Consider the following 26,831-nt stretch of genomic DNA (forward strand, 5'->3'; position numbering starts at 1 on the left):
AGTTCAAAGTTAAATACTTTGAGATATGAAAAATGAGATATTGTGAGAGATGAAAAATGAGATATTGTGAGAGATGAAAAATGTTCAGGAAAACTGAGTGCTTTCCTGAGTTTCCAGAAACACAAAATCTGAAAAGATCAGAAATGAAGTGAACTACAAATATATGTCTAACAAACAGTAAATGAATGGATAGAAAACGTATAAAAGGAATGTCAAACAAATGTTAACACGCAAAAGTATCAAATAATAAAACTAGAAACAACGTATACTGCTCAATACAATTAGGGGATATTTTGATTTTCTTGTAAATTATAAAGTTATAAAAATAATTTACATATGTAACACAATTTGTAATATATATCGATTATTTAAACAATATCTCATCAATTACACCCTATCGATAAATAAAAAATATTTATTCATGTATAAAGTACCTAATAGTCAGAAAAAATCAAAAGATGAATTGCAACAACCAATACTACTGCAACAGGTCTAAGGTGTAATGCAAAAGAGAAGAAGAAGAATCGCGGAATTCTACTAAACTTTCATTAGTTTCATTATGTTATCAGATCAATGTGCTATAAGAAATCAATCCTGAAATTAATATGAAATAGAGAAAATAATTCTGAATATTACATACCTTTTCATCTAATGCTTTATGATGTTCAAAAAGAGATTTAAGAGCTTTTAGAACTTCTACTTCGGAAGATACTCCTGCTGGAGACTGTGCTTGTCGTTTTACCACAGTCATTCTTAAGGAGCGTTCATGACGAGATACTAAGCATTCCAAATGTTCTAAAAGTAACTTGAATTGGAAAAAACAAAGACTGATGATTATTTGTTCCAGAGAAAGCAGAAATGCTAATAAAGTTTCTGAATCATTAATATTAATCACTAAACAACATAAGGTTAAAATGTATTAAAATATTTAAATTTCATAACAATAAACTAGTAAGGAAATGGTTAATTTATTTCAAAGACAATGGTGCTGATGTCATCAGTTAATTTAATATGTTCCCTATCTGGTCACCAGAAATACACCCTCTGTCAAATAAGAAACTGAACTTTTCGAAAATAGAACTAGCGTGCCACCTGTTGTATCTTTTTGTTGTCGAAAGCGGTAACCTTCATTAGTGTTGTGTCAATTGTTTATGACATTTGTTTCATTACAAACCAAGCTATAGTGCCAAGAGTGACGGTGTGTTTTGATGAATGTTCGGTCGTCATGATATTCATGCCTTACACAATGAATTCTCGCTGTCAATCACTTCAAAACTTTGAGATAAAACTCACCATTGACCGTTTGGCTGGGCGGAACGAATTCTTTGTGGATAATGACGTTGGAATCGTAGAAGCAAATCAGCAAATGAGTATTTTAATAATAAGGTCTGACACCTTTTGGCTACTTGTATATGGAAATATGACTCCTGCATTACTTCAACCTTCATTTCACTTCTGGGTGTGGCTTCCAATGATGAGACCACGATAAAGATTGAAACTGAGAATATTATGGGATACTAAGGCAATTGATGTGAAGTCATTAGCCTATATATACAAGTAAGGCAGTCGTGAAGTGACTTCAAACGCAAACTTGTTTGCTTACACTTGAAGGATGAAACTGAGAATATTAATTTCTTGGCATTTTTAATATATTTTACAAAAAGTATATTAAAAAAAAAAAAAATCCAACTCCCCAAGCAACCTCCCAACATTAATTTTTAACAACACCAACAAAAAAGTTCTGCATCCACTTCAACATCCGTAAAAACAGCAATATAAATGATGTGCACCACCACCTACAGTCATGTAAACCAGAATTACTACTCCTATCAGAATTCCAACTGGCAACCTCAATAACCACTATCAATCTCAACTGCCTGAACTACACATTACACAGTTCTTTCTGCCACAAGGGTGGTGCTTGTGCATTCATCAGAACTGACATACAATGCTAGAGATGCAAAACTTGGAATCCACTGCTCAAAATTTCCTAACAAACCAAACTACCTTTTTCATATGCTCTCTCAATCACTCTCTAAAGTCCATTAACCACTCCGACTTCAACTATCTGTCTCTAATGCTCGACTTTCTACAGTCAAAATACCCTAAAAGTGAAGTCATCCTTCTTGGGGACTTCAATGTCCACAACTCACATCTCAAATTTCACCTATCAAGCAAGATGTGATGTCTATGTGTTTGCCATTAGCAATGACCTATCACAGATCATCTATCTCCCTACCAGAATACCTGACAAACCCTCTAATTTGCCAATACACTTGACCTCTTCCTAACTTGCTCCCTTTCCAAGTATACTGTGAATGCAAGTTCTCTTCTTGGTAACTCAGATCACAACATCATAAAAGTCTCTTTTGCCACAGAACAACTTTCGCCCACTAAGGTGAAAGTTGTACAAGGGCACCAAATGATACGATCTCTGTGACTGCTATTCCTCCTTCCCATGGTCTGAATATTGCTTCAGTTCTTCTGACCCAAGCACCTACTCAGACCAAATAACAGAAATCGTCCTCACTGGAATGAAGGTCTTCATCCCTTATTCCACAAATTCACAGCCATCACCCAAAGCCATGGTTATCAAAAAAGTATGACAATGCAGTAAAAGAAAAACTCTGCATACCAGGAATGGTTCAAGAAAAAAACTTCAGCTGCTCACTCTGCCCATATTGCAGCTCACAACACCTGCAAAAGAATCATCAAATCCAAATCAGACTTTGAAAGAGCCAAATGCAGGAAATTCACCTCCTGCCCAAATGCAGTTGCTCCTTTTGGTCCCTTGCCAAGGCCACTGGGTGCAACTTTTGTCCACCAAGATTTCTGCCATTGTCATATCCAGTTGGTAGTGTAGTTACCTCACCTAAAGATAAGTTGACTTACTTGCATCATTCTTCTCTTCCAATTTCCACACTGATGACCTGGGCAAAGTTTTCTCCACTCCACCAAGAACTGCTCTCTCTGTGTACCTATAGTATTCTGCCAGAAAGAAATATGAAGAATCCCGTTCAAATGGCATTTACCTTACAACATGGAAACAGGCCTACATCCAGATCATCCTAAAGAATGGTGCTAAAAGTCAACAAATAAACTACCAACCAACTGCTCTCACTTCTCTGCTCTCTAAAATTATGGAGACGGTCATCAAAAACAAACTCTTGAAACACTTAGAGACCGCTGCCTAATCAGTGATCAGTAGTATGGATTCTGTCCCTTGTAATCTAAAGCTGAAAAGCTGATCTCTAGCTTGCACCACCCACATCTGGACTCAAGCCATGGAAAAATTTGGAAAAACTCACATGGTTGCCCTCAACATTCCAAAGATATCTGATCAGGTTTGGTACAGGGGCCTACTTAGTAAACTGTCATTGTATGGCCTACCTTCCACACTCTGCAACTGGATTGCGTTTGTTGTTGTTTGTGATTATGCCCAAGTAACTGAGCATATACATGGAGAAAATCCAAATATTTTGAGAAGAAAGGACATGTCATCTCTGTATGAAACTAGGTAATTCATCTTTAATCTAAAAATGTCTTATAAATGTTCCTCTTCCACTATGAGATAACTCTCCAACAATCCTTTCTAGCAGAGGCGTAGCTAGAGGGGGGGGGGTTCGTCCCGGGCAGCACTTTGAACCTTTTTGAACTTTCACAGTTAATTCTAAAATACAGTCTCGAGAACTCATTTCCAACTATTGTAATACTACTGAGAATTTTCCTCACAATTGCTGTAAGTGTTGCTAGTTGTGAGAGGAGTTTTTCTAAATAAAATAGATTAAGAATTACCTACATTATTATGAAATAGACTTCGCCAATGTCATCGACGATTTTGCTAACAGAAAAGCAAGAAAAATAACATTCGAGAATGTTGGAATTAAAGTTTTATTTCAAAAATAACATAGTGTTTTAATTTATTTCCCTATACATAGTTTTGACTTTCTGTAGTATTTTTGGTGTGTATTGAGAGGGGAGGCAAAAGTTCTAGCTACACCACTGCTTTCTAGTGAAAGGACATTATTACTGTTCTTGTTATTTTGAACTGTGGTCAAAGCAACCAAGGCTGCAATGCCAGCTATTATATCTACTCTAACTGCATGTGTTTGCTGGTTTGTTGTCTGTTTTGCTGAAACACACACACACACACACACACACACACACACACTATATATAAATGTAACTCCAGCCAAAAAAGATTGTAAACCTATGGTACATTATTATCTCAGTGAGACAAGATTTTCTATTTATTTAAAAAATTTATTTCTGTACATAATCCAGAAAGCAACTAAGCATGACACGTTTTTAAGCCATTTTAGGCCAAATAAGTTCAAAGGCTCTCATCTCAGTGTAAAGCATCTTCACATCTTATACAAGATTCAAAACCATGACTTTCTAACCAAAGGATCAATAGTGCCTGAGTTACAGAGGCTCTAGTATTATCACTATCAACTATGCTTGTAAATGTTTGATATATGGTCAACTCTTATAACTCTCAAGTTGAGAGATGACCTTTTTACACTTGCATACGATGTCAGTGTTTAATGTGGTATCTTTAATGTTCTTAGTGCAGTATACGCTGTTCATTATTTTAAATAATATAAATGATGTTATGTAGGTATAAGAAATACAATTAAGTGTCCCTATTTACAAATATTTGGATACTTGTAAATTTCCAAAAATACTGAAGTGTAAACATAAGTAGCTATTTTGGTATAGTTTAACTAATGATATAAAGCTAATGGGCATAATTCACCTGTTTGCTTCCAGAACGTCACAAGGAATTTTAACTTTCCCATCCATAATAAATTTAAATGTGAAAAACCTATGATTGTCATGTCACTAAACAATACCTCAGTTGAAGTCTATAAATCCTTCAATAGTCATTAATTTATTATCAAAGCTTTTAGTATCATAAATGTTTTCATCACCCATGAACAATATAGAAAACAAACATGTTTAAGTTTATATTTGTTGAAATTTATTCTAATGAGCCTTGTTGTGTCTTACCCTTGTATTATTTCTTTCAGCTTTTAGTTCTTGTATTTCTTCCTCTCTCTCTAATAATTGTTCCCTTGCTTGGTTCAGTTCCTTAGTTAGTGTAGCAAATTCCTGCAATACATTATAATGAAAGAAATATATAATTTCTTGACTCTGTACTAAAAACTGTTATACCACACAGATGATAATAAATATAAAAAAAGACAAAAATCTGAAAATGGCATAAAAATGTTTCTTTAAATAAAAGTAGAAATGAGAGAAATATTGCACATGAAATATTTCTGTCTTTATTGTCACTAAAGACAGAAACACCAAGCTGACACGACATAGCCTCCACTGTCGAAATGGCTCGCACCCCATTACTCCCACCTCTGAACCTATCCCACATCATATCCTTCCCCTTCTCCAAAAAATTATTCCTATTTTCACCCCCTTCCCAAAGTATTCTCTGCTCACCCTTAACAATAATAATAATAATTATTATTATTATTCCTGATACCTCCAAGAAGTCTGAAGACTCATCACGGAAGGGCACTTACAACTGTCTCAACCACTACACCGAACCTCTACTACAAATCATCTCCATCAACGCCATCTACCGCCCACCTCCACCACCACAACTAGTATTTTCTGTCTATAAATTGCATGTGTTCTGAAGGGCCGATTTGTCTGTATGCTGGATGAAAAACCTGAGTTTCTGGGGGAAAAAACCCTGCTACCTCCGTATGAGATCGGCTAACTCACCTTCGATTGAAATTGTCCAGATAAAGATTCCTCCCGTCGCGACGAGAATCGAACTTAGGCATATTCCAATTGAAGGGCGCAATGTACCATCGTTCTTCCAATTGCACTATGGAGGCACTAATATAATATATATAAAAAAGCCAGATTTTTCAAAAAGATTCACATACCCTTACCTCACCGATAATTTTCCCACATTACTCTACCCCCCTCCCTTTCAATCATACTCCCGTCAAATAGCAGATGAATATATATCGCCACATGCCAGGATACCACTGAATAGGAAGACAGCCAGCAACATCCTTTAAAGGTATGTCCGAATTTTCCCTCTCATGTTCTTCATATATTTATCTATGTAAAACTTCAGTAATGCCCCTAGAAATGAGTAAAAAGTCAATGACATCAAAAAAAGGAGCACTCCTAAACAAATGGAATAAAAATGATCCTATATAATAAAAAAAAACATCACCCACAACAGACCCCATTATGCATAGCCATAAACCAAACAAAGAAAAAGTTTTATTGTAGCACTGAATACAGTCCCTCATGTGGCATGAAGGTGTAAATATAGAGGGTGATTATAATTAAAGTTCACATTTCAAAAGGCTGTAACTGGGTTACTACTCAGCAGAATGAATTAATATTTAACACAATGTGTGTGCCAATGGAATTTTATTTTGCAAAAACCAATGTTAGTTCTAAAAGTTCCTACAAGGGTGATACAAGATGCTGCAATACCATTGTGGGTAATTCCAAACCTAGGATACACACGGTGCATCGTGTAGTTACACAACATGTTCAATACGCTGTCCTTGTTGTCTGCAATGTGCTGAAATTGCAAAATCGCATGCTCGACCATAGAATGTGGAGTTTCACTTGAAATGTTGTGGATGTGGCATGTAATGCTGGTCTTGAGGTCCACTAAGTTGGCTAAGTGTCCATGATAGACAATGCCTTTGAATGTTCCCACACCCAAAGGTTTAGATACAGTGAGCAGCATGCTGGCCACGTTGCACAAAAATGCCAGCTGATGATACTGTCCTTGGTAAAATGTGTCTGAAGCAACGCTTGACATAAGGTTTGTCACAGAATTTCACTGCATACTGGAATATCATACATAATTTACATGTATCGAGGTGCCACATATCGGCTTAGTGGCAACTCCAGGCACTGACACTGTTGGTGTTGGAATCCCCTGATTGGCTAAGAGATGCATATCGCTGGCCATTATCAGTGCAGATAACGAGGCGTTTGACAGTTGTGCATATTTGAAGCACCATCCAGATGGAAGTGAGCTTCGTCAGTTTAGAAAATGTTCCATGGCCAGTCGTTGTCCAGTTCAGTCCGAGCAAGAAATTGTAGGGCAAATGTTTCTAGTGAAGTTGTTTTTACCCAAAACAACTGGTGAGGATTAAGCAACTGCTGAATGTGGGAAATCTTGTAAGGATAACAGAGCAGAATTTGACTTAAGACTTGGTGAAATGTGCTTACGGTTTGTCTAAACAGCGTGCAATATGCTGTGCGCTACTGCTGCTTCCTACAACATTTGCAATCCTTTCTGCCTCTAATGCTGTGACTACTTCCTCCACAGTCTGCTGTTTGATAGGCTTTCATCCTTTGCCAGGTTTGACATCTAAAGAACACATCATCATGTTAATTATTAAATCATTCCCCTGAGTTAAAGTCTTTCAAAGTGTGTAAACCATTTGCAGTCATAGGACCCATTTCTAATCCCTTTAATATTCTGAACTTTTGCAATGCTGTCAAGGCACAGTTGTTTTTGGTAAAAACAACTTCACTACCTAGTAGTGCATAACCCTTCAGTAATTGTGACATTGTGCTTTAACATGTTGTCTGCTCACAGACTATAAACAGACGTATTCTGTTGCTACCTGATTTTATAGAAGCTTTTTGAAGCATACATCACTGTGGATATTTGTCATTTGCACAAATGGTACGGTTGAAGCATTTCACTGCATACCAGGAGTATCATATGCAATTTACATATATTGCAGTGCCATGTATCTGCTTAGTGATAACTTTTAGAGCTAATGTTGTTTTTTGCACAGAATAAAGTTGCATTGCTGCACACATCATCATGTTAATCATTAAATCATTCCCCTGAGTAGCTACCCAGTTAAAGTTTTTCAAAATGTGGACTTTAATTATAATCACCCTGTATAAACATGAAAGTAATTTGACATTCCAGAAATAGAATAAAGTGTTATGTAGAAAATATCTTAACAAAAGGATTATAGAAAAATGCAAATTGTATTCAATAACTAAGCTTATTTAAATAATAGATAAAAGTGTAAAAAAAATTACTGAATATTACACATTTCTAAATGTATTGCACCACCCAAGTATGACCAGCCTGGTTGGCTGAGTGGTTAGCATATGTGCTCTCCAGCCAAGAAGCTGCGGGATCGAATCCCGCCAAGGGTATGGCTGTTTGTGACTATCCTACAAACTGTTGTGACCTGAGTCCTGCCACAATATGACTTTTGATGTCTTTGTGACATAAAAATCAAATCAAACCATTCAAGTATGCCATGTGTCATTGTGAGTAGAGGCAATGAACCATTGCATACTGTCCCCAAAAAAGCAATTTCATTATAATTCTCTTTTAATAAATGCTGTCACTATACAGGAATAGTTCAGTCATGCAACATGTTAGGTTCAAGTCCATTCTTGGTATGGCGAATCAGTTTTTTTTTTTTGTTTCATTTTTCACTTGAAGATGCATGCAATGGTTTCATAACGTTTTTAAACAGTCATATAATTTACAGTAGATACCCAAACGAAAAATTTAGAATAATTTTCGCAAACAAGAAACTTATCTTATTCTGAATACCATGGTTTAAAGCAGGGATGAGAAATATGTGGTGCATTGGATGATTAGAAGTGGTGCATTTGACCTCCAATGCTGAATAAAAAAGTAAGCCTATTTATGCAAAAAGTATTAACCAAAAACCAATTTGTAGGAAAAAAAAGCTAAAACTCAGTCATTATTATTAGCGACTTTATTGTTTCGTGCACATCTTTTACAAATTCACTTGTTTTATCCTGAGGTGCCAAGCCAAGTGTTAGCAACAGCGGTGCATCACAGGTTTATGTTAGTCAGTTTACAACTGATACTTGTGTGCTATGGAGTTAATTGTTCGTCCTTCATGAGTATTTGCAGTTTTGTACTTTTTCGAAAATAAAGCCTAGTTTTTTACATTGTTATCCATCACAGTGCAAAAAAAAAAAAAAAAAAAAAAAAAAAATCAGAAGTCATAGTAAGCGCGAGGACCAGTGGAAAATGAGTTATTATATACAGCGAATCCGTAAGGAAAACTGTTGTGCATTTTTTGTGAAAATGCTTTCACATAATAAAATACATGATCTTAATAGACACTAAAACACAACATCAGACTGAAATAAAAGGAAAACAAGCTAGTGCTTGGGTCTGAATTACAGAGAGAATGTATGATTGAGAAGAATGAAAAAACCAAAAGACAAAATATGTTTGTTAAAAGAAGTTATGCAAGTTTGGCGATGAAAGAAGCATCCTACGAAAATGCTTTAGCGATGGCCAAAAAAGCGAAAATCTTTCTCTGATATCAGGAGAAGAAATTGTTAAGCTTTATCTCCAAATATTTACAAGATGTCTTTTTGTTAAAAAATATCGAAAGGAAAGTAGACGGAATCGATCAGTCAAAGCAAACAACAGTTACGAGATGCACCGAAGAACTCTTAAGATGTATTTGAGCAAATGAAAGACCTTGTCCATGCTTGTCTTTTTTTTTTTTTTATTTTGTGATATACTTCAGTTAAGCATTTTTATAAGAGGAATTGGTAATTGTATTCAAGACCAATAAGTTCTCCAAATAAAGTTTTTGGAGAACTTATTGGTCTTGAATCGCTTCATGGAAAAACAAGAGGATCAGACATATTTTGAGAAAGTGAATCATGCCTAGAAAATCTACAAGTGGATTCTAATTCTAGTACATTCATCAGTGTTTGTATTGACAGAGCACCATCAATGATAGGTAAAGCCACTGGAACTACAACTTTGGTTGAAAATTTTTTCTGTCATCCTTTATTAAATATCACTTCATTATACACCAAGAGTCACTGTGTGGAAAAACGTTACATTTGCAGCATGTTACAGGTTGTGTAATGCGTGAATAAAATAAGAAAAAGACCATTAAACAAAAGAGAATTCAGAGAATATTATGAAATGTTAGATTTGGAATATGGCAATATCGTTCTTCATTATGAGGTGGGCTAACTTTCTAGAGGACAGGTTTTAAGTAGATTTTGGAAACTGAAAAATACTGTTCATAATTTTCTAGAAGAGAAAAAAATGAGCTGACTCAGGAAAGAGCCCCTTTATGTGATAAAAATTGGTTATTTGATTTAGTATTTTTAATGCTACCAGCCATCTCAATTATCTAAATTTGAAACTGCAGGGCAAAAACAAATTGTTTCCCAGCTTAGTAAATGATATCAATGGATTCAAGATGCTGTTCAAACTATTTTCCTCTCATTTAGAAAATGAGGATTTGAGCTGGTTTCCACACTTAAAAAGCGCAGAGTGAATGTGCTGAAGATAATTGCAATTTTACAAAATATATCGAAAAAAGTCAGATTATTGCAAAGATCAGTTGAAAGTCGTTTTCATGATTTTGCTAAAGCAGAGGACTGCATACTTGCATTTATAAACCGATTTTAATTTAGTGAACAAAAAGTAATGAAGATGCCTAGTAACATACAAAATGGAACTTAATGGTCCGTCTCTTTCAACTAAAGGTAAGTTAGCCAGTCTCATACGGGGGTAGGGTATTTTTAAAATGGAAACTCGGGTTTTTCATCCCCCAGAACAGGCAAACCAGCTCCATGAACACATGCATCTACAGACATAGGACACACCGGGAGGCATAGGGATAACTACCTTATCCCTGAGGCGGTTGCGGTTTCAAATCGTAACAGGCCATTAGGCCTGTAAATATGTATGAAGAGGAGGAGGATATAAATATGTCTATATCAGTGGCAGCCAGTGAAAATTTTAAGTAGGGGTGCTGCATATACAAAATAAGAAAAAATAATTCATTTTTTCCTAATCAGTAAACCAATTTATTAATAAGCAAATTTACATATTAAAAAATTTGCCTTATTGAAAATATTTCACCTTCACATGAACACACACCAATAATAAAAAATTTTGTATACAGAAATAATGCACGCAAGCATACAATATATCTGTAGTGACACATGTTAAACGAGCAGTGTCGGTTTCGACATTCCAACAGTGCATTTATTTTGTGTGATGATAATTGATAAAATATAATTCTTTTCATCTTTTCAACAGTGACACTCATCATAATTCAGCCTTTTATTTATAATAAATAAATAATTATATTTATTTTAACAGAATAAAATAAGATTTACCAAAAATATTTCACCCTCACGAAGAACACACACACCAATAATAAAAGTTTCGTATCTCACAGAAATAATGCGCACAAGTATACAATTTATCTGTAGCGACACTACTCAACAAGCAGTGTCGGATTCACTTGTTACGTGCAGTGACAAGTGCAAACGAATATCAGCAAGTCTAGCCGTAACTGACAGAACGTGATAATTCCGACATTGCGTTTGTTTGGTAATCTAACGCGTCAATCAAACAATTCCAATTATTAACTATTTAATGTTGAAACGTACGATGTAACCTTTAACATGTTATATTGCATTTATATAATGTTGTAAGCATTATTATTTATAAGCACAAAATTTAGTTTTTTCCTTAGGGTGCTGCAGTGCTTATGTACAAGCCGCCACTGATCTATATTAACATATTTTACTAGGAGCTTTTAAGAGCACAAGAGTTGTTTGGCGCATCTGTACTCGTACGTGAAAAAATTAGTGCATGGAAAGTAAAAGGTTGGGTACCTCTGGCTTAAAGGAACACACCATTAGAAGTTTTTTTTTTTTCAATGACAATACGATTGCCACTTTTCACTTCACTTAGTTCATCTTTGTTTTTAACAAGCGTAACAACAGTAGTGTGAGGTAAGCTGAGCCTGTGGCCTCTCTCGTTGTTCGACGGATCATCCTCACTAAATTTAACAGCTTTAATCATTGGCATGTGTAAAGTAATAGGTTTACAGGTCTGTTTCACCCTTACTTTGAATTTCATCTACCATTATTAACAACAATACAATAAAATAAAATAAAATAAAATAAAATAATAGTTATAAACAATTTTTAATTCTCAGAGAAACATCCAAAACCCGGAGATGTATTGAGCAACGGTGCCGTAAATAAATCCACTTTACAAACACTGGGCATTTTGTTTCATGACAACGTCATGTCGACAAAAGAATCATATGAGCAGATCGTCCTAAGGCAGGGTATTACAGTATGAGAATGCTACTACTAAAATATATATATGGTTTCAAGGCCATATTCATGGGTGTGCGAACTGTGCGGTGGCACAGGGTCCTGCAAAGCGCAAAAAAATTGAAAAAAAGAAAATCAATTAATTTTTTAAATTATTATATAAATTAATATTGTAATTATTATATAGAAAAATACATGTACGAGGGCTGTTCAATAAGTAATAAGACTACTTTTACTGTCGCGAAACCACTCATCACAATATCGATTTCTTTGGAATAAAGAAATGTTGCTATCTGTATTAACAAAAGAGGTTGATAGATGGCGTATACAGGCTGATGTGCCAGAGTGTCACGTGACTAAACGCAAGCTTGTTTCGGCACGCCTAGGAGGTGCGACCAGTCGTCAAAATGGAAGCGTCCTTGGAACGCACACAAAATTTATGCGATTAAATTTCGTGTGCGTTTGCAAAAATCGGCATCGGACACTTTTAACATGATATGCGAAGCTTTCCACGATGAAGCAATGTCGAGGGCAAGTGTTTTTCGCTGGCATAAAACTTTTAAGGAAGGAAGGCAAAATGTGGAAGATCTTGAACATGAGGGAAGACCTTCAACGTCCATCACAGGGACAATGATCAACACAGCAGCGATTATCGTCAAGGAGGATCGCAGAATTACAGTATGCTAGCTGCATGTTATCCTGAATATTTCTGTGAGAAGTGTTCACTCATTTATGACTGAAATGTGTTTGCGCCCGATGGATTCCCAAACTCTTTACACCGGAGCAAATGCAGCATCGAGTGAATATGTGCACAGAATGGAAAGAAAGACTGGAACAAGAAGGCAACAACTTCTTAAATGTCCGATGCCGATTTTCGCAAACGCAAACAAAATTTAACCGCTCGTAGGTGAGCCGAAACAAGCTTGCGTTTAGTCACGTGACACTCGGGAACATCAGCCCGTATACGCCACCTATCAACCTCTTTTGTTAACAGCAACATTTCTTTATTCCAAAGAAATTAATATTGTGATGAGTGGTTTCGCGATAGTAAAATTAGTCTTATTACTTATTGAACAGCCTAATTTGTTATAGTAAGCGAAATAAGATCGCAGCGCTACAGCGGTAGTATTTGAAACTACTCTAAGATATATAACAATATCGTACAACATAATAGGGAAAAGTGCATTTTAAAACAGCCAGTGTTTTTTAATAATTTTAAGGAGTTTTTTTATTTTAGTTTATGATTTTATGAACAAGTAAGTATATAATACACGTACTGTCATGACAATTTTTTTTATGTGACATTACTTGCAAAACATCTCAAAAATATTCTGTAAACTGGTTTTAGATTATCCGACATCAGAATTTTTCTTCAATAGCAGTTTTCAATCTATATTAGATTTATTTATTTTCTAATATTATCTATTTTAGATATATTTTATTTATCAGGTAAGTAATTTTGTTTTAATTTATGAACTTATTTTATAATTAAATCTATCGTATTTAATTCTAGAGTATGACTAGTCTGAGAGACATTATTATTGAAGAAAATACCCAAGTGGGCATGAAAAATGAAAGCGAAAACAAGAAAAAGAAGCAGCTGAGGAACGTCAAAGAAATTCACTGTTTAAATTTATGAAGTTGAACTCATATATTTGTTCAGATATATCAGTTGATAAAGGGAGTTCTGAAATAACTACAAACAGTTCTTCGGCTTCAACATTAATTAATAATGAGAATTCTGAAATACTCAAAGGAAATGGAGAACATGACGCGTTTGGTCAAACAATGAGTTTTGAAGATCCTAAAACTGAGACACCAGAGGAAGGTGAACTATTTACAATTGATGATCCAGCAACATGTCCCAAAATTTTGAACAACGCGACGCTAACACAAATTGCACAACATGGTCCACCATCTCCTCCGACCGAAAATGATTTTCCAAAAGATGACAACAAGAGGTTTTTCCACAGCTCACTATGCTAGGGCAATTGCAAACGGAGAGAAGCAAAACAGAAGATGGCTTGTATATTCAAACTCTTCCAACTCTATTTTTTGTTTTTGTTGCAAATTATTTTCTTCTGATGATAATTTTTTTTATCTAATAATGACTTTTCTGACTGGTGACATGTAAGTGAAAGATTTTAAGTCTCAAGAACGAAATCCGGTGCTGAAATGCATGTATTCATGGACACGAATGGAATGTAATTTAAAAAAAATCACAATACAATTGATCAGGCAAATCAAAATGTCATAAAATTTGAAGCAGAACAGTTAAGAAATGTTTTAAGATGAAAAATAGCAGCAATTCTTTATTTATCCGAACATAATTTAGCTTTTAGTGGCAATTTTGATATTTTGTATACAGCCCATAATGGTAATTTTTTTGGAATCATAGAATTAATTGCAGAATTTGAGCCACTTTTAAAAGATCATTTAATGCGATGTTAGGGGGGAAAAAATGATAGGTAAGAAACAAAATTCGTATCTATCACCCATTGTGCAAAATGAATTAATTGTTGATATGGGAACCAAAATTCAACAAAATTATTGTAAATATGATATGACAGGCAAAGTACTATTCAATAATTCTCAATTGTACTCCTGATGTTAGTCACCAGGAGCAAATTTCAGTAATTTTTAGAGTTTTACATATATTTGAAGCAGATATTGAAATTCGTGAACACTTTTTGACATTTTTAACAACTAATGACACTACTGGTAAAGGTATATATATGAAAATATAAAATCCCTTTTGAATAAATTAAATCTTAAATTGTCAGATTTCAGAGGACAAGGGTATGATAACGGAGCGAATATGAAAGGAGTATATAAGGGAGTCTGTGCTTACATTTTAAATGAAAACGAAAAGGCATTTTATACTCCTTGTGCCTGTCATAATCAGGGCCGGCTCTACTGCCGGTGGCAGACATGCATTTGCACGGGGTGACAAAGTTGGCATAAACTATACGAAAAAATAAGGGAGAAGGGGCGGCAAAATATGCTACTGCACGGGGCGACCCTGGTCATAATTTAAATTTGATTTTAGGGGATGTCGCAAAATCATCAATTATAGCAATAATTTTTTTAATGTTATACAAAAAATATATACATTATTTGCTGCCTCGACTTCACGTTGGGACATATTAAAGAAATTTGTTAAACAATTAACTCCAAAACCGTTATGTGATACAAGATTGGAATGTAGAATAGAACCAGTTAATGCTGTACGTTTTCAAATTCCAGATTTTTTGAATGCACTAAAAGAATTATTTAAAACTGCATCAGATAATACTATCAAAGTAGAGGTGGTCTCAATATATGAACAAATAGATTCATTTGAGTTTATACTAAGCCTTGTAATTTGGTATGAGCTTTTGTCAAAAGTAATATAGTAAGTAAAGTATTACAAAATGCAAAAATTCCAATAGACGTAGCAACTAAGCATATTAAAGAGTTAGTGCAGTACTTTGAAGAGCAGAGAATATCAGGATTTGATAGCTGTTTTGAGATTGCTAAAGAACTGTCAAATCTATTAGAAACAGAAACTAAATTTAAAGAAAGTCGAATAAGTCGAGGAAAAGCATTTTTTTTTTTATTATGAAACGCCTGATGAATCACACATAGGTGATAACAAAGATAATTTTAGGATAAATTTCTTTTTTGTAATTTTAGATACTTTTAGATTCTAAAAAGAAGATTTGAATTGTATGAAATTCACCGAAAATCATTTGGATTTCTTTATGATATGAAATTAATAAGAACAATGACAGAAAATGAATTAAAATTTTGCTGCAAACAGCTGTATCGAAAATTAAATACAGATATTGATGAATCTGAATTTTACAATGAATTAATTATTTTTAGAAATATTGTTCCAGAAGATGCACCCATTAATATTTTAAAATTCATAATTGCAAATAATTTGTCGGATATTTATCCAAATATTACTATGACATTTAAAATATTATTAAACAATTCAGTTACGGTTGTATTAGAGCAGAAAGGTCATTTTCCACATTAAAATTAATAAAAACCTATTTGCGATCTTCTATGTCTCGAGAACGTTTGTCTTCCCTGGCAATAATATCTATAGAGCATGAAATTGCAAAAAATTTGAATTTTGATAGCGTTATGAATGATTTTATTGATAAGCGCATTAGGTTAAATAAAATTTAATATATTAAGATTTCTTTTAAATCTTATAAGTTGTTATACATATATTTCATTCTTTATAGTAAAAATGGATATTTTTTAATATTTTTATATTATTATTTATATTATTAAATAAATCATTGTTCTGGCGTATTTATATGATAATGTGTACTTACATAATAAAATAATATATCATGTACATACAAACACACTTATTTTTTAACTAATTTTTTCCCTTTACTTAAATTGATGCTAAAGAGCATACTTGTTTATTTATGTGCATTAAGATTTTTCATATTTGATTTAATTAATTAACAAGGTATTCTTTCATTTAAAATTTCCATAAATGTTACTAACTTTCAGGGGCCCCGCAAAATTTAGAAACGGGCCTGTATGGTTTTCTTCTCTTCCCGAGAGGAATGAGCTGACTCAAGAGGTAGTGGGCGACTCAGCAGGCAACTCGAGCTAAAGGTGGATTATGTTCCAAACACTTCGACGCCTTCCAAAAATTAGTTTAATATCTTAAAGCCCGTATTGTATTTTAAGCTGATAAGAACGGATTTCCTTATCAGCATACCAAAGGTTTAAAAATGCTTTTGGAAGGTGGGTTAGGAGCTTGTTCCACCTGTACTACGAAATGCCATGGTATTTTAGTACCTCACTAACCCTAAAAATTTTAAAAACCCTGGCATATATTGTATTACCTTGGCTAATACCCACCACAGGGATCCTTGAGTACCAAATAATGACTAGGACAATATTGCAGAGAGAGTGCATTACAGTAATGAAAATGTTCACTTTACCAGAACGACACCAAACTGAATGCTCGGATAAACACTGATGCATCTCGTCAAAACTGGGTTCCACTCCAACAATAACAAACATGTACATGCTGCATTTATTTGCTATAATTTCTGAACTACTTTTCCAGATAAGCGAAAAAACCATAGTATTAATAAATCGGTAATTTTTTCTGACTTGAAGACAAGTTTTTTTTTTTTTTCATCGAAATTTCAACCGTTAATTCATCTTTACCGATGGTACTAATCTAATCTAATCTAACCTAACCTAACCTTCCCTCACCAACTTATGTTTCTCACCCCTTCTGGCCAGATGCCGATAGAATCGGCAATCCATAGTTGCTTAACCTGTTCTCATAGTCAACATCCCACAGTCCTGAAATCATCTTAGTTATTCGCTTTTCATCCTTTAATATAGACGGTGAAAGGGTTCCCGAAGAATTTCAAATGGAAATAATTAATTTGTAAAGCAACACTGAACTAAGAAATAAGTTTCAAAATGTTACTTTAAATGACTTTTATAAACGTTGCTTTCCAACTGATAAATTTCAATTACTGGCTACCTATTCCAGGCATATAATGAGCTTATTTGGATATGTGTGGACAACTCTTTTCGAAAATGAAAATGTAAAAAAATGATCGTCGAAATCGCCTTGATGACGAACGACTAAAAATTTGTATTAGAGTGGCAATTTCAAACATACCTCCCAATATTGAAAAGCTTGTTGATGAGAGAGAGAGCCAAATACCTCATTAATTAAATTTCAGCAGCTACTTAATTTCTTTTGATTAAAGAGATAATGTATGTATACCTGTGTATATATTGAAAGTGTTACTAATAAAAAGTAAATCAAATAAAAAAAAAACTTTTCATTGTAAATCTATGTCGAAAGTAACAAATTGCACTCCATAAATTAAATTTTTTGATTAATATATTCAAGGATTTAATATTACGTTCGTTGCGGCCCGTATGGAATATTAGGTTTTCAATTGTGGCCCATTGAAGAACAAAGGTTGCTTATCACTGATCTACATGATTTCATGGGGGGGGGGGGGAAGAATTATTGGAAAGCATGAAGACCGCAGAATGACGGATATTACCAGGGAGTTTGGAATCTCAGCGTTGTATCCAGGCTCTGAGCAGCGTTTCAAACCAAACGGGATGTGTTCCAGATGTCTGCTAAGAGGTCACCATCGCTCTACCACGGAGCATGAAGACGGATTTTTGGATATAACAGCAAAACGTAATCAACGCACTACAGCAGGTCAGCTTGCAAGTCGGTTTCATTCAAGCACAGGTATGCGGATATCTCGGCAAACTGTGGCAAGACGTCTGCAACAAGTAGGCGTATACACCCGAAGAATTCGGCTTCCCTTTATTCACAGCTCATCGTAGAGCACATTCTCAGTGGTACTGTGTATATAAAAATTGGACAAGACACCAATGGGCTAATGTACTCTTTACAGATGAGAGTCGTTATCGTCTTTCCGATTCTAGATGACGCTTGATCTGGCGTGAAAGTGACACTGCTTACCGTCGCGAGAATGTTCTTGAAAGGGATAGATACGGCGGTGCTGGGTTCATGGTGGTGGGAGACATTATGCTTAATGGACGCATCGAGCTAGAAGTGCTGAAAAAAGGGACTATGACTGGTGAACGACATTGCAACGAAGTTTTTCAACGTGATATTCGAATGTTCCGTGGTGCTGTAGGCGAAGAATTCATTTTTATGGGTGTCAATGCCCACCACATCGTACATGAGCAGTGCAGATACTTCTGGAAATCAAGGATATTAATCTAATCGAGTGGCTATCTAATAATAATAATAATAATATATACACCACACTTGTATAACACTTCCTTTTTTATTTCAGGGATTATTGGAAATATTTGTGAAGATTGTTGCGGTTTGTATTTTATTATTAATAAAACAAAACTTCTAGATGGCCACGGCCACACTTATCTCTGTTCCCGAAATGTCTAAAAAGGCCATGGGAATTGTATTTAATAACAACCATCATTTGAACGTAATTTATTCTTTATACGTCATCTTAGTGCAACGAACTTCAAGAAAGCTTACGTTGCATCGAGTAAAAGACGCCAAATTTACATTTTGCGCCTATGTATTTTTAATTTTGTTCAAGTTCGACATACATAATTTTGATTCTTGTTTCGTTTTTGCTGCCTCATTAAGTTATCGCCTGGTGAAGGTTCACATGAGCCCCGGTCCGTCCAAGGATTTAACCAACATCCTCCAGCTATATGGCTATCTTCGCAAATCTCTCATTTAAAAAATAAATAAAAAGTGAAAAATTGCCATCTTCATATGGGACCTTTTTGTTTAGTATTGGAGTGTCTTTAAATAATTGCTTTTCTGTACTGATGTACAAATTTATGTGAAACACTCATTAATACTCAAAGCAAAAGGCGCAACATATAATTAAAGTATTTAAAAATAAATATTAAATAATAATATAATAAAGATTTATATATATATATTAAAAAAACAACTATGGTAACATAAAACACCTGATTTATACAAACGCATATTTCTGCCAAACTGCTTGTACTGAGACATTAATATTTTCGTATAAAGCAGACAATAAAAACTGAAAAATCATATAGCGTTGAATATCAGAACTCTTCCATTTCCAGTAAATTAAATAAAGATTAATATGATACTGGGAAATAGTGGCTATTACGCATATTTTTATTTCCTCGCGAGTCCAAATTTCAGAAATCACTCATATAAAACAACCAATAAATTACTTTCTTCCAATATCCAATTTCCTGCTTTGTGGAACTGTGCCAGAATAAAGAGAAGCGTTTATTGCTCATTTCACTAACACACCTGCACGACCACGTAATCTCTTTATTACCAGGAACTGAGTGTTCTTTTCCTTCCCTCCCTATTTGTGTTGAAGTGTCCTGCTCTCATTAAAACGTGTAAATAGAACATAAAGAATGGTTCAAGCAGTACAAAAAAGAATCCAGTTACTGATTTATTTCATGATTTCAAAATATGGTAGTATGTTATTATGTAATTCAAAGTTAGAGAAACAGAAATAGATTTTGTTTGGCGTAGAGCAGCGTTTCTCAAAGTGTGGTACGCGTACCCCCCCCCTCAGGGGTGCGCGAAAGGTCGTTAGGAGATACGTGGCAATTTTCGGCTATGCATAATTAAAGGAGTCATTATATTTTTCAACAAACAGTGCAATTAGAGAAAGCCGGGATAAAACGTAACTAATGAATCACATCTCCTCTCCAACAGAAACTGCTGTATAGACCAAGCAAAAGCATATGTTGCTGGTGGAACATATGGTTTTGCTTGACACCACCCCCGTCGTTAACGTGTTAAAACTAAGAAATATATAGTGAATATGTTTCGGATATTATGGAATTCGGTTGAAGGGAATTAGCATTTCAACTCAACTGTTGAAATGCTAAATTTGTCTTTGGTTCGCGAGATCTTTTGTCAATACCGCATCAATCATATGCAGTTCTTCGTTGCTCTACATATCTCAAGTCTTGTAAATTACTGGTAATTTTTGCTTGAAATAATGGGAAAGAAGATGACGCTATTTGGGTAGATGACTTTGACGATGCACACAAAAAAAACTGTTCTCGATGCCAAAAGTAATGATAGCGAGTAGACGCTTCTTGGTAAGTCGCACCGTTTTCAGTTTTTTTTCTGAAAACTTTAGTTTCCGAAAATTCCCGCACGTATCTCGCAACACGATTTCTTAGCTTTCATTTTGGGAAAAAAGTTAGTTATATTCCAGTAAATACAGTATATATATTTTTTTTAGCTTTCAAATTCTTACGTATGGATCATTGGTTAAAGACTGGATTTATAAAACGCACAAGCGAGAGCAATATAGCAAATACAAGTAGCTGTAAGCAACAAGAAAACGTTGATATTGCATCTGGATCAAATGAATGATAAGAGTGTGTTGTCTGACATCTCTAGAGAACCAAAATTAAAAAATAAATTATATATTTTGTTTACATGAACATATAAATTCAAATAAAATAGATATTTAATTTTAATTAATATTTTAAATTAATTTATTAATTTTAATTAATACATTTTTTAAATTAATTAATTAGGGGTACTTGGTAATAATGAAAATTTAAGAAGGGGCACGCGGATATCTGAAGTTTGACAAACACTGGCCTAGGGCATAGAAGCTATGAAAATTTGTGACAAAGCTTCAATACTCCGAAAGTTTCGATATAAGTGTGTCATCATCAAGAATGACTCGTAAATCATAAAAAGAATTTCTTCGATTTTTTATTTTTTTTATTGTTCCAGTTCGTACTGCCATTAAATCGTTTTATCGGAACTGTGGGGGAAAAGTTGACTTTCTTAGATTTTGCATAATATCACATCATTCTTTTAGAAGCAGAAAGATGTATTCTAAAAAGAATACTTAAAACAAAAATCAAAGTAAACAAACAGCAATATGAAGTTTTGTGAAAATATGAAATACTACGAATATTGCACATTAGAATAAGATTTTTATTTTTATTTTTATGAGAGACCAAATAAGAGAATAGACGTGGATGAGACGGAGTTCAATAGCATGGGCATTTCGCAGCATATTAAAGTTATTGAATTCCAGCTCATCCACGTCTATTCTCTTATTTGTTCTCTCCCAGTATCAGGTATTTCATTTCATTTACCCATGGATGGTATACACTAACAAAATAGTGCAATAATTCAACTACTATTTCTACTGTAGTTATTGAAGATTATTTTTCACTTGGTTAGACTATAATAAATTTAGTTTAATCCTTTATCCAAGTGTAAGCAAACAAAGTTTGCGCCTGAAAATATTTTCAGTACTGAGGTAAGGTAGTAACATCCCCGGGCAACTCGCAGCAAAGGTGGATCAAGCTCTCATCACTCCTTGTCTCAGTATCTTCCATAATGCAAAGCACATCTCCTTGCGGGCATGTATACACATGTCCGCAAGGAGATGTGCTTTGCATTATGGAAGATACTGAGACAAGGAGTGATGAGAGCTTGATCCACCTTTGATACACATGTCCGCAAGGAGATGTGTATACATGTCCGCAAGGAGATGTGCTTTGCATTATGGAAGATACTGAGACAAGGAGTGATGAGAGCTTGATCCACCTTTGATACACATGTCCGCAAGGAGATGTGCTTTGCATTATGGAAGATACTGAGACAAGGAGTGATGAGAGCTTGATCCACCTTTGCTGCGAGTTACCCTGTGTTGTACTACCTTACCTCAGTACTGAAAATATTTTCAGGCGCAAACTTTGTTTGCTTACACTTGGATAAAGGATTAAACTAAATTTATTAGTCTAACCAAGTGAAAAATAATCTTCAACATCTTTCTCTAAATCCAGAGCAATTTAATTATAAGGTGGCACACCTTTTGGCAACTCCTATAGGTAAAGATAACCTCCATTGCTTCTACCTTGGTATCTCCACTTCTGGACCAGGCTCCGACTGACGAGACCTCAATAAAGGTCGAAACCGGCCTGGGTAGTGGCCCTTCCCTTAATGCATAACAGTATACTGAGACAAGGAGTGACGAGAGCTTGATCCACCTTTGCTGCGAGTTGCCCTGTGTTGTACTACCTTACCTCAGTACTGAAAATATTTTCAGGCGCAAACTTTGTTTGCTCACACTTGGATAAAGGATTAAACTAAATTTATTATATCTACTGTAGTTACTTTCCATGTCACCTGCTTTCTCAAAATTATTGTTCCATAATATTTCTCTTCATATTTGGGACATAACTAAAGAACTTCCTAGGATTTCCTTTACTTTATCAGCTGGTTTATTTTATAATCCGATTTTGCACGTTTGCCCAAAAGAGGACGGGCCGCTTCAGTGGCGCACCCAGAGGGGAGGCCAAGGGGCCCGAGCACCCCCCAAAGAAAAGGAAAAAACACTAGAAAAATTTCCAAAAATCTTTTCCTAATTAAAATTCATTTTTTTTAAATTTATGTTGTGTGCTACTTATGAATTAGCGATCACTGCAGATGCTCAGTTATAGGTCGTATGCGATGTGTAGTGTGTATTCACAAAACGTCTACTCAACTCGGGCCCCCCCCCAAAGGTTAAATCCTGAGCGCTCGGCCCTCTCCAAGGTTAAATCCTGAGTGCGCCACTGGTCCGCTTAATAGCTAACACCTCTCGCACAATTTATCGTGATTACTTTCCATTAAAGTAATTCTACTGGTATTTTCATGAGGTCACATCTTCTTTTCAATATCAATACACAATTAAGCTTTAAACATCTTGAACTAACATCTCATCTTCCTACTGACATTTCATTCTACCTACTTCTCTTCATTGAAACACCCTTTTCCCTTGAGATCTTTCTCAAGGACTATGACCTTCGCGTGTATTCCTTCTTTCTCCCTAACCGCTTACCAATACAAGGCGCTGCTGTGCATAGGTTTTTGCAACTGTCGGGTATGGAATAGAATTTTTTTAAAAAAAATAATAACATAAACAAAACAGAGGACTGGATGAGATATCAGTGCGAATGTTAAAAGAATGAAAATTAAACTGGCATACTTCATGTAGTTATTTACATTTAAATTTCTGAGCAGAGCCAAAAGTATGTCAAGAAGTTACGATAGTTCTATCGAAGACAGCAAATTATAGCCTGTTAGTTTTTCCTAAAAATTGATTAGAACCACAATAAATTACAATTTAAGTTATAATAAATTGCAACTGATTTGAAGAGGAGTAACGAGTATATGATTGTATTATTGGACTTTGCAAAAATTCTGAAAGATTATCACAATATAGGTTATTTACATAAATTAAAGTAGCTAGTAACGACATACAGGCAGCTGTCTGCAAGTATCAAATAAAACAGTGTATAAAGAAAAGAGTAGATGGGAATGAAGCCATCTAAACATTTGCTTCTGGACTAATTACCCTGTTGTTTGTGTTTTACATTGGTGGGGACTCGCATGAGGAGATTAAGGAAGCTAGCAATCTGGGTGTGATACTGGACAGAGAGTTGAAATTCAGGGGATATAATGCAAATATGATAGAAAAACGCAAGTTTTCTCTAGTCTTTAAAACTGATAAGTTTAGAAAGGAATAAAGAAGATATGGTTCCTCTTGATCTCGTATCTGGGCTAGTGTGTGCAGTGATTGTTTTTATTTGAAGATGTGTTATTTAATTTATTTATTCGTATGGGTTTTCTCCCCCCCCCTCGTCCGTCCCGTAGGACGGGGGGGGAGAAACCCTCCTTAAACTCCTGACTTCAACCCTCCTAATGAGGGATTAAGTATGTATCCGTGTGTTCACGGGCCGGTTTGCTTGTTCTGAGGGACCAAAAACCCGAGTTTCCGGGTGAAAAAAAACCCTCTACATCTGAACGAGACCGGCTAACTGAACTTCACTCAAAAGTGAGTGGAACCTATTGCTTGAAGAGCTAGGGAGTGGCCGGATGACGAATGGCTTCAAATGGAAACATAATAAGCTCTGTATGAGAGTATGCATTCCAGAGATCTATTAATAAAATTTGGCAGTTACATAGATATTTAATTACTGTCGTGTACGGAGGTTTGAAGATCTGTGATACTTTGTGACAGATGTATAAAGCCAAGGGGGGGGGGGGATACTTGCATTACTCTCGATCGATGTTTTAGTTATTACATATGAAATTCCAAGAATTATTATTATTATTATTAATTGACACCTCCAGGGAGTCCACAAAGACTCATCGAGGGAGAGTTTGCCAACAGCATCGACCGATTGATCCATTCCAACTACTAACCACGCTCAAACTTGTTTAACTTTTTGCGTGAGCCATTAGTAGCAAAGGCTCTACCAATCGACCAACCTTTATGATAATAACCACTTGATGCAGAGACTGTGGGGAGAAGTTCGCGAGAAGGCGAAGTGGCATTATTATTACGTTACCCCTCCAGGGAGTCCAAAGACTTATCGAGGGGGGGCACCACTCTATAACTCTCCGCCTCCACCACTCAATACACCAATCACAACGTACCGCAACTACACCACCGCCACTAGTATTTTCACAGACAACTACAAACATCCATGCCTAAGGCGGGATTCGAACCCGCAGCCTTTTGGCTGGAGAGTGGGTACGCTAACCACTCGGCCAACTAGGCCGGCTAGATAATAATTACTTCAAAAAATACGTCCACAATTACTTTCTAATGTCCATCAAGACATCAATTTTCGCACAAAAAGTTGAGTACTACGCTGTTGTTGAGCTTTGAAATTACGACTAAAGCAATCTACTCGATTATCATAGTCTAGCATTATGAGCATTAATAACATGTGTTCTCTGGTCGGTTTGTCTGTTCTGAGTTAAAAAAAAAAAAAGTTCCTGGGAAGAAATTCTACCACCTCCACATAACACACCATCAAGTGAAAAGTCCATATAAAGTTGTAGGTCTATATTGACCGAGCCACGGAAGATGAAAAAGTAAACATTCACAGCAGCAATCAAAAGGAAATTTAACAGTGGATGGATGGGAATTTCCAAAAACTGGTTTAAACAAATCTGCTTCATTTAATGATTAAATAAACAGCCTTTGCTTCTTCACTGCATCTTTGAGAAAATTAGGGATTCTCTTTCTTGATATAATCGTTAACATTACTAAAGGTTGTAGAACAATTACTATACATCAGTTGTAATTTTAGGAAATGTAGTTATCAAGCGTTCTTCACAAACTTTATGTACACAAACGTCATGTAGTTGAAACTTTCCCTTTAAGCGTGACACCATCACGAAAATACACTTGTGTGTAATTCGTTTTTTATTATTCACGTACACTGTAGCATTTTTTGTGAATAATTACTAGCAAACAACAATATGATCTTTGTTTTTGTATGAAATATAACTCTTCTATAATGAATCAGCATTTTTTTTTTTTTTTGCTTGTTTGTTCCTTTAATACATACGACGTATATTTAACAAGCATGTATGGCAGTCTCTATATGCAATTCCAGACATTTTATGATAGCATCTTCACTTTTATAGCATCAACAATTAAATAACACAAAGCAAAAATTTAAGATAAATTAGTACGCCATTTTAATGACGTTAATCTACAGGTACAGCACTATCACTAGTGGAAACAATGCTGCATTCACCTATCTCACTTGCTACTCATTCTTTGCTCTCCTAAATGACTACCAACACGCAAACCAAAAGAGCTGCTTTCTATTCACTGGGTTTGCCCATATTTATATCTTGTTAACAGGCGAAACCTAAAAATAGAAAATAGCTGCTATAACCTTCATTCAAATTCAACCCAGCTGGAAGGCCCAATTTTCATCTTAGTCACCAAATGCATGGTAGTAATTCGGTCATAAAAATGTTTATTAATCCTACTCATGAACAAGCTGATATCATATTTAGTATCGTGAACGAGTTGAGAATTAAACAGATAAACAAATACATTGAGGAAAAGAGTTATTTAAATGGACGTACAACTAGAAACCGCACTTGGATGCATTTTTTCCCCTCAGTGTTTTCGCTCAACCAACATAAATTAAATACCTCAATAAACCGAAGTGTTCTTTGTTTGTTTCACTAGCTCACCCCTCAAACCTTCACATTCTGATGATTTTGGTCATTTAGCAAGTCATTTGACCCAATTTGTAAATGAAGGATACGAGTTCCATACTTAAAATGCAAGGCCATATTTAAACCACATCCTATTCAGCAGCAGCACATAAACCAATGGGAAGACTGG

The 26,831-nt window shown here is 35.1% G+C and overlaps 1 protein-coding gene across 10 annotated transcripts in view; it reads right to left on the reverse strand.

The window, feature by feature from the left end:
* LOC150092673 (liprin-alpha-1-like) overlaps positions 1-26,831 on the reverse strand; it is a 778,236-nt gene that overhangs the window by 394,761 nt on the left and 356,644 nt on the right. For all 10 annotated transcript variants that reach the window (XM_090414522.1, XM_090414524.1, XM_090414523.1 and 7 more), the window contains exons 2-3: positions 5,014-5,115; positions 641-805 (exon numbers count right to left, since the gene is read on the reverse strand). In XM_090414522.1, the coding sequence (XP_090270648.1) occupies positions 641-805; positions 5,014-5,115 (267 nt within the window). The remainder of the gene's footprint in view (positions 1-640; positions 806-5,013; positions 5,116-26,831) is intronic.

Source organism: Typopeltis vanoorti, chromosome 25, assembly GCF_054136105.1.
Source record: "Typopeltis vanoorti isolate ZY-2024b chromosome 25, IOZ_Tvanoo_1.0, whole genome shotgun sequence".
NCBI lineage: Eukaryota > Metazoa > Arthropoda > Arachnida > Uropygi > Thelyphonidae > Typopeltis > Typopeltis vanoorti.